General features: G+C 39.6%; 2 protein-coding genes across 8 annotated transcripts in view; one reads left to right on the top strand and one right to left on the bottom strand.

Annotated features, from left to right (window-relative positions):
* Positions 1–3,221: 3,221 nt before the first annotated feature.
* Positions 3,222–7,316, top strand: ALG11 (ALG11 alpha-1,2-mannosyltransferase). 2 transcript variants are annotated; one of them, XM_072403538.1, is made up of 4 exons: positions 3,222–3,341; positions 4,273–4,506; positions 5,213–6,138; positions 6,925–7,316. In XM_072403538.1, exons 1-4 carry the CDS (start codon positions 3,307–3,309, stop codon positions 7,194–7,196), a joined length of 1,467 nt encoding a protein of 488 aa, XP_072259639.1. In that variant the 5' UTR covers positions 3,222–3,306; the 3' UTR covers positions 7,197–7,316. The 2 variants fall into 2 exon arrangements, with proteins under 2 accessions (XP_072259639.1, XP_072259648.1); XM_072403547.1 differs by lacking the exon at positions 3,222–3,341 and adding an exon at positions 3,358–3,411.
* A 1,387-nt stretch (positions 7,317–8,703) lies between these two features.
* The window catches only part of NEK5 (NIMA related kinase 5), a 32,625-nt gene continuing 31,595 nt past the window's right edge, over positions 8,704–9,733 (bottom strand). For all 6 annotated transcript variants that reach the window (XM_072403502.1, XM_072403493.1, XM_072403517.1 and 3 more), the window contains one exon: positions 8,704–9,609. In XM_072403502.1, the coding sequence (XP_072259603.1) occupies positions 9,246–9,609 (364 nt within the window). In that variant the 3' untranslated portion in view covers positions 8,704–9,245. The remainder of the gene's footprint in view (positions 9,610–9,733) is intronic.

The following is a 9,733-nucleotide window of genomic DNA, read 5'->3' as shown; positions in this document are numbered from 1 at the left end:
CAGTAGTCCAGACGAGAGATGATAAGAGCGTGTACAAGGAGTTGTCACAAACTCCTGCCCCCTCCAGGAAGACCGAAGTTATAGTGAATTGGTTTGGGCAGAAACTGCCACCAAGGGGTCAATCTGGCCAAGGTGTTCCTGATCCTCAGGCATCCACTCATGGAAGATCAATCATTGTCTCTGTTAGGCAATCCTTTGATGTTTGAGGGACTGCATCTGTCTCTACAGGTGAGGTTTATAGCTTGTTTCCAAAATTATCTTTACATACAAGTCATATTCATATCAATTTTGGTCACTTCCAACAGGGTCTATTGATAAAGCAATGAATCTGACACTCATTGAAACATTCTCTGGAGGAGAATCTTCCAGGTCCATGTGTTTTAATGGTAATAATTGATTCTCCACCAGGAAATGTTTCAGTGAAATTAGATCAGAAGCATTCGCCTCGTCTGATTCATAAGAAATAAATGCATAATGTGGTTATAAATATTTTGCTATGTTATGCAAAGGGATAACTACTGCACAACCATAAATTATAAAAGAAAATAAGAATTACATGTATTTAGAACCTACGTACCATAGGTTGGAAGGTTTATAGTAACATAACCTTACCAAAAGCAGCAAAGGGCTCAATAAAAAAAAAAAAAGGTCAATATTCAGATTACTGATCACCACTTTTATACTGAGCTATTTCATAGAGGGAATGGGTTTTGCTCTTTGGCAATCAGGATTTCCAAAGGTGCCTATTTTGATCCCCTTATGCCCTTCGAAAATAGCCAGTGGCTTCATTGAAAAGATATGTTACTTTCAACAGTCCATCAAGAATATTTTTTTAAACTAAACCCCAGATTTTGGCTGGATAAGACTTACCTTCCTAAGGTAATAAACTACAAAACATTGAAGGGGCTTTTCACATCCAGACGCCTTGTGTTATGGGGTAACGTGTTGTATAAGAGCAGCACATCAGTTTTTTTGAATGGGCTGTCAAAGCACCACAGCACAGCCAACAGACCTGCACCATTTTCTGACACGGCATGCATTGACACGGCATGTGCATTGAAGTGTGTTGTAGTACAAGCAGCATGTAAATTGAAATATGTTGTGCAGGTGCATTGACTGCTACAGTATTAATGCATTGGGGTGCCATTTAAAATGAGTCGCCGTGCATAATGCTTTTTGCGTAAGTGTGAATGGGCCTGAAAGATTAGGATCAATAACATTTCAAAGTTTTTATTTCATCTCCAATCAGAAGATTTCAGAGTAACATGGCAAAATGTTCTGCAGTCAATGTGGATAATGAAATCCAGGTGTTGTTTCAAACAGAACTAAACCAAAAAAACAAAAAGTCACCAGGAGGTAGAGGTTTTTGGTAAAGGAAGCAGTGTAGAGCCCGGCTTTATAGGTGGCATTGATATGAATAAATCTGGATGCCAGGGACAATGTAACACCTGTGCATGTGCAGGAATTACATTATCCATTGCCGTCCAATGGTCAAAGAGGATAGCGATGGTCTCCGAAGCAATGGTATCAAAGATGACGCTTTGGAGGATAAAGCAGTGACAGGTTCCTGGATCTAATGCCTACAAATAGGTGTGTGCCATAGTCTGCACGTATGCACCCACCCACACTAATGAAATATTAATTCTACTGTAAGGGTGTGATGGGCCAGAAAGTTTTGTAAACATTGATGGGCAAAACATATCTTTGCAATATATTGAAATTTAGAAAAGTACATGTTACTATAATGCATGTTAAATACATTATCATGTTGTGATTACATTCATTGTGAATGACACACATGTGCAGTACAATGTGATGCGGTACTGGTTGGAGAAAATGCTGCACATACATTTTTTGTCCATTACTTTCATTGCCAACCACAACAAACCCATTATAGCTTTATAACACAACACATTAATGCCTGCTTGACAACATCACACAGGAACAGGAAAAGAAATGAGCCTTGAATCTATCCTGGGACAAAAACAGCCCCTCATAAAATGTATTATTTTATATTAAACCTGTTTTACTGACTTACAAACAATATAACACTTACAAACCAAGGAAAATAAGACAGTAAATCAGACATTCCCTGAAACTTTCCCAGGTGAGGAATCAATTACTATCAGTGAAACACATGGATCTGGGTTATTCTCCACCAGGAAATGTCAGATTCTGCTATATAAATAGACTCCTATGTGAAACAGCCATGCACCAAATTAATAGTAAAAAAAGTAAGTACAAAATAGTAAAAAAAAAAAAAAAAGTTTCACTAAGTGAGCAAATTGGCTTGCTTAGGGAAAAAAACTTCAAACTCAAGGAAAAATCAATTTAACTGAATGAATGAATGAATTGAAGCTTCTTTTGAAATCTGATTGGTGGATATCAATAACTGTTACAAACCACCCCACTATGTGATTGGTGGGAGCAGCAAGTCATGTGGTCACATGTATGTAAAATAATATAAAATCTTTACAAACAATCCACCAACACAACATGCAATAATATTAATAATAATATACATTTCAGAAATAATGAAATAGAGAAACCCCATACAAATCCTATGACAGAAATAATAAATATTTATCAATTATGACTTAAAGAACTTGTTTTTTTTCCTAATACTAAGAATATCAGAGATCAGTGAGAATGAGTACAATGTTAGCAGTACACATAGACTTATACCAGATATAATACATGTGATTGATTTATATTTATAATAAATGTGAAATATGAAGGAGGAGAATTACCAAGCAGCTCCTGTGTGTTCCCTGGTTCCCTGGCCATGCATGTGTGCTCAGTGCTTGATGAACTGTGGACTCATAAACTGTCTCATCAATAGATCCCCAGCCTGCATGACCTGTATTACCACAAGCATTGATTTGCCGCAGGCAGTGTCACAAGTTAGTGACTTTGAAGATGTCACTCATCATATAACCACGCCTACTACCACGCCCTCCAATCAGACTCCCCCGTGAGCCACGCCCATTTTTCTTAGATACGTTCCAGCCGCGCCCACACGCCCAATGAACTGTCACTCCTTTTTTTCCAGACACGCCCCTAATTCAGCCTTTATCTACAATCACGCCCACTGTTCTCAAACACGCCTTCTAAGGCGGTTCCACGCGTTAACTACGCCCCTTAGCGGCAATCTCCTGAAGCTTAAACCGCACCTCCCTACTCTGTTTATTAATTAGGGGCGGGAACATCCTGTTGTTGACGTACCTGGCGTATGGTGCAACCGCAACCAATCAGCTAGAACGTCGCGTCGCTGTAGTGACGTGTACAGCTGATCATCCCCCAGTCATGGCTGGAGTGCTGTGTGTATGCGGGCTGCTGAGGTGAGAGAGCTGACAGAACCGGGCTGCACGGCGGGCTCATATAATAATATAATAACATTGTCAGTGTTAGGTAATCACAGCTATTTAATTGTATTAATAGAACTCAGGTATCATGGCTTATTACTATTACAGTTACCACAGCAACCTGCTGGTCAGGATAACAAGAAATTACCCCCCCCAAGTCATGTGATCATTATTGCCCCCCAACAAGTGTCAGTGCCCCCCCAATTCCAGCGAGTGTGGTTTCATCTATGACCCCCCCGTTCGAATGTGTGACCCCCCCATTCCAGCGAGTGTGTTGCCGCCCGTGAACCCCCCCATTCCAGTGAGTGCAGCACCATTTGTGACCCCCACCCCCCCATTGCAACAAGTGTTGGCGCAGGCCTTGACCCCCCCCCATCCCTATTCCAGTGAATGTCAGGATCATTGAGGGAATTTCTCTCCACTTTCTATCTTGTTGACAGGAAATGAATGGATTCCCTCACAGTCAGTGCTGGTGACACTGGGACAGACCGGGATGGTAATCAGGGGTGCTAACATTGTATTGCGGTCATAACCCCAAAAAAATAGTTCCGTGTACCCATCCTCATACATTTTGCCTGTTAATTGAAGGTTTTTGCCATTACAATGATACAATTTTCAGGACTGATAATTTAATATGTTACATGTGTTCTGTATAGTTATTAGGGGGTTATTTAAAAATAAGTGAATGTCACTTTCACCAAACATTTTGTGTTGGTGAATCAATGATCGTCATTTAAACAAACCCCCTGCGGAGAATGTCTGCTGAATGTCAGCTTGGCTGTTTTATCACTAGACCCCATGTGTGTGTTTGTCGTGTAATCCTTTATGTATGATTGATTTCCATTTCTGTATATGATATATTTCTTATGATTGATTTGTTTACCTTTCTGTATGATTTCCTCCTCAGACTTTTGGCGTCGTTGTTCATGCCCGCTGTTTTTGTCAGTGTCACAGCCACCCTACTGCTGATGTTTCTTCTTTGTTCCCTTCGCTTTTGGTTCGCTCAAAAGAAAAAGTCGGCTGTGCAGTTGGGCAGCAATGGGAAGGTACAGAAAGTGGTGGCGTTTTTCCATCCATACTGCAATGCGGGAGGAGGAGGGGAGAGGGTGCTTTGGTGCGCCCTCCGAGCATTACAGAAGAGGTAAGGTATTACTTATTTCACCGGTTTGTATTAGCGGTACCTCCGACAATCCTCTGCAGCCTAACTCCCTATAGTGGATGATAACATTCCTAAAAGGCTGTGAATGTGAAACTATAAATAAGTACACAGCAAGTATGCCAAAGTTTAAACCCCACCCAGTAACCCTTCCCAGCTTCACCCACATGGATTGGAGCAGAAAGTAGTTTTTATGGCAGAGTCATGTGACATTTAAAAGCATTTTTACAAGACTTCTGGGTGGGCCCCCAGCATCCTGCTCTGCAGATTTACACCAAGGTTAGATTAAAAGGATTTCTGCCTTTTATGCAATATTATTTTTGCTGTCAAAACATTAACTGGTTTTACTTGTTACCCTTTATTAACATCGACTTGCATGGTAATGGACAGGTGCTGACTGTCTTCCGTATGTTGTAGACCAGGCTGTCTGAAGCTGCCTGGTGTTGCCTGGTCCCGTCTGCTCATTTTCGTGCTTTTTTATTTTGTATTTCAGCTGTTGAAATCATTACCGCAAATTAATAAAAAGAGTGCTTATGCTCATACTCAAACATCCAAACCTGAACTAATCCAACAAAAGCCAAGAAGATTACATTATATTATCCAAACTTGCTGGGTAGCTGGGGAACCTTCATATTTGTGACAGATATAAATCTACAAAGGATAAATGTTTTGTTGTTTTTTTTTTGTCTAGGTACAAGAATGCAATCTACGTCGTCTATACGGGTGACAAAGAGGTGTCTGGGGAGCAGATTCTGAATGGAGCCACTGGGAGATTTAACATCAAGTTATCGTATCCTGTAAAGTTCATATTCCTGGACAAGCGTAACCTTGTGGAAGACAGGCTGTACCCACATTTTACCCTTCTGGGTCAGAGTTTGGGTTCCATTGTTCTGGGAATGGAAGCCCTGACCAAATGCGTTCCTGATGTCTATATTGACTCTATGGGCTATGCATTCACCTTGCCACTGTTTAAATATTTAGGTGGATGTCGTGTGGGCTGTTATGTGCACTATCCAACCATCAGCACTGATATGCTTTCCGTAGTTCGGGATCACAGTGCTAGATTCAACAACTCTGCCGTGATCTCCAATAATCCTGTGCTGAGCAGACTGAAGTTAATCTACTACTATCTGTTTGCTTGGTTTTATGGATGGGTTGGCTCATGTAGTGATTTGGTGATGGTTAACTCTACATGGACCTTCAACCACATCCTGGATTTATGGAAATGCAGCGAACGCACCAGTATAGTCTATCCACCCTGTGATGTGCAGACTTTTTTGGATATTAATCTGGAGGTGGAGCAAGAGAAGAAGGGGCGCTCCATTGTATCTATTGGCCAGTTTAGGCCAGAAAAGGATCACCCTCTACAGATCCGAGCTTTCAGTGCTTTGCTGGCAAAGAAGACACCAGAGGAACGAGCAAATCTAAAGCTGATTTTAATTGGTGGATGCCGAAACCAGCAGGATGAAGTTCGTGTGGAAGAGCTAAAGAAGCTCAGCAAGGATTTAGACGTTCCTGTGGAATTTAAAGTAAACGTTCCCTTTGATGAACTGAAGAAACACCTCGGTGAAGCCACCATTGGATTGCACACCATGTGGAATGAGCACTTTGGAATTGGTAAGAATGGGGTTCCATTTAGGAATGGTAGTATTTGGTTGTGATAACGTACAGCATACTAACAGCAAGTAACATATTATCAACTGTAGAAAGAGTCTGTCAGCTTTATACTCGCCAAATCGGGAACATTCTGAAAAATGTGCCATTTTTTTTAACTCCATAGTTTTTAATGTATCAATGGGTAAATAAAAGTTTTGTCTGCTTACTGGGCAAATACATTGGGGATGATTTGGGCTATTCCCATGGCAAAGTCGATTGTCTCCTTGCAAAAGGATATTTCACTTAGCTTAGTAAAATAGAGGAGGCTCTGCTCACTTCAATCATCCAATCATGCGCAAGGAAAATCCTGTTTGACTTTTTAGACTTTTTATCTCCTCATTCACTAAGCTTTGTGAAATATCTCTAGCAAGATGATAATTCATGAACACCCTAAAATCCTAGAAAATCAACCCCATTGAAGTGTCATCATGGGTTGCCAAAGGTAGAGGCTTTGGTCAGTTGTTAAGTAAATATACTGATGGCTGAGGAAGCCAATAATGTTGGCAGACCTTTAAAGCTGACCTCCAGGCAAATATCTGAATATGCAAAAAAAATACATATATAGAATAATTTGCATATCCATCTATCCAGTCCTGAGATTTACACATCACGGTTACAAGCATAGCCCTGTATCACAAAGCAGGAGTGCAGAGCATATAGTATATGCCTTGATTCTTTATAAAATACTGATATGACTGTCATTCTGACACAGCAAATATATCTTTATCTGTTTTCTTTAATCTGCAGGAGTGGTTGAATGTATGGCCGCAGGGACAATAATTCTGGCTCACAACTCCGGAGGCCCCAAACTGGACATCGTTGTGCCCTATGAAGGACAAGCAACTGGCTTTCTAGCTGACAGTGAGGAAAGTTATGCCTCCGCCATGGAGCACATCCTGCGTCTGCCTGAACACAAGAGACTACAGATCAGACAGAATGCACGAGAATCTGTCTCTAGATTCTCAGACCAGGAGTTTGAAGGAAACTTTCTTGCTGCTACTGACTTACTATTTAAGTAATTTAGTGCCATCTAATATTTTATGTATATATAGTTTGGGGACTGGGAGGGAAAGTGTAAGTATTTTTGTATTATATAAAATAATCTCTTGTAAATTAAATAGCTCAATTCATTGAAAAAAGTCTTTTTATTGTATATATTACTTCTAAAAGTAAAACTAGTAGTTCAGTCAATCAAGCTAATGACCTGCATGAAGCTTACAGGGCAGGACTATCATACTGTGCAAAACTCATAAGAAGCCAGCAAATAACCATAACGCCCCAAATCAGCACCAAACAAATCTTACTCTGGGTTTCCAATGCTCATGATGTAAATTAAACTCATTCTAAACCAAAAAAGAGCACATCCATGAGACTATACTGGAGTGGCCAAAAAGCTGAATTCCAGTCTTTAACATAAGATTAATGTGCAGAAAAATCTTAACTCCAAAGTGGAATCCCCTTTTACCCTGTCCTACATGCTAGATAGTTCACCTTGTCTAGGTTCTAAATCTAGGAACACCAGGACATCCTGATCTATAACACAAGTCAAGGTAATGTTTCTTCTATTGTCCTGGCAGTGACAGATCTAATTCTTTAGCTGTATCAAAAATAAGAATTATACCATCAATATACCTTACATGGATGTCCAGGTTTGCTTCAGAGGAATTATTGGTCCAAATGTGTTCTTTTCAATATTCAGTAAAAGTAGGGTATCTGGGGGCAAACCTGGCATCTATGGCAGTACCCCTTATCTATAGAAAGAACTCCTCTATAAATGTAAAAAAGTTTTGCTTTGCAAACAAATACCTACAAACACATTTTAATAAAAAAAAGACCTACCACATGCTTATATCTAGGATATTTCACTGCCCCAATGCCTAAACTCCAGAGAGGGATTACCGTTAAATTCCTTCTGTGTCTCTGTGTTAGAATCCCCCAACAGTCTGCACACATCATCTTTAGGTAATTCTCTTTCTGCTGCACCTCCAGTCTTCTGCTAATATTTGTCTGGTGGATGACCAAGCTGTTATTGTCAGACAATTTTAATGACACAAGAAGAAAGGGGGATCTAAGAGATGGAGAAAGTAATACACAATAGGCTGGGGTAATGGAATGGAGGTAATGAGGGTTATGAAACAAGAAGACGAGTAGGAATGGTTGCTGGAATACCAGATAGGAGGATGTTGCAGTAGTCCTGACAAAAGATGATAGGAGCATGTACAGAGTTTGGTGGTCACTGGGGATATTTTGGGTATTTTTCACAGGTGACAGTGGCTCAGAAAGATGTATGGAGACCACGCACTGAGCTGTGCATGTACTAAGGTCCTAAACAGTCTAATATATTGCACAAGTAAGCAGAACAATCTGACAGACTTCATAGTTGTTCTACTATAAAAAGCCTGTGACTCAGGATGTATAAGCAAAATTTACTTCAACTTTACTAGTATCACTTCTTAATTTTCTTTTTCTTCACTTTCTCCTATTATCTACAGTGATTACTGTTATATGGTACTTGCATCCATAATGCATACATAGACATAGGCTTTTTATTTGTTGAAAAAACTTTATTGTGTTGTATAGCAGTCCTTATTTTTTATTCACATTATCTCCATAGGTATATAGGGATATCTTGTTTGCATTTGTTATATTTGTATATATTTTTTAACTGGTTGACACCAAACTGCTCATATATATCAATGTTACTCATTACAAATTCTGTAATTTTATTAGAATAATTCCTTAATGTTCCCTTCATCATTTTGTGTACTCTTGATTTTAAAATGTAATAATAAAAATAATAATAAGTGGAGTTTAGGGGATTCAACAGCATTGCCCCTACCTTTTACCCAGCCTCTCCAGGGCATTTTAAAAAAGAATATTGTGGATTCAGTTTTAAATAGAACTGGGTTTTAAACTGGCAGTGGGTTTATTTTACATTGATTTATGGCAAAAAAGTTTCATAGATTCATTCAACATATTCAGTTTCCTTAAAATCAAACAACTGAGTCTATAGGGCACATAAACATTGCACAGAAGGTATTGCTGGACATGTACCCAGTGGTGTGTGATCACTCCACAGAACAAACCGGAGATTGCACATTGCCTGCTGATAGAGCACAAAGCTGCAATTTAGTTTCTTCTACCTCTCCCTCCTTTGCTGTCGGATTCGACATAACTGAGACATCTCTGTTTTTTCCTGTTGTAGTCTGGTCCTCGTGATTGCATTTCATCTTGACTTCCTCTGATTCTGATTGATCCACATGTAGAGGGTCAATATTTTCTGAATGATGGTGGCTATCATTGGATCTCTCCATGGTGGGATCTTTATTGGTGTGTTTTTCATCATTCTCATCACTGTCATCATCTCTGGGTGTTAGAACCTTTTCCATAATCTCTATGACTTCCAGCTCATCCTCAGACTCTTCAAAAGTCCTGGTAAAAAGATAACAAATATACAAATATTTAATCAGAATTTAAATATACCATTGGCCTGATTTATTAAGGCTCCCTAAGGCTGGAGAGGATACACTTTCATCAAAACAGGATTTGATACTTT

The sequence above is a fragment of the Pyxicephalus adspersus genome, chromosome 1 (genome assembly GCF_032062135.1).
Source record: "Pyxicephalus adspersus chromosome 1, UCB_Pads_2.0, whole genome shotgun sequence".
In the NCBI taxonomy this organism is placed as follows: domain Eukaryota; kingdom Metazoa; phylum Chordata; class Amphibia; order Anura; family Pyxicephalidae; genus Pyxicephalus; species Pyxicephalus adspersus.
The sequence above is the reverse complement of the archived record's forward strand: the minus strand, read 5'-3'. Positions and strand labels throughout refer to the sequence as shown.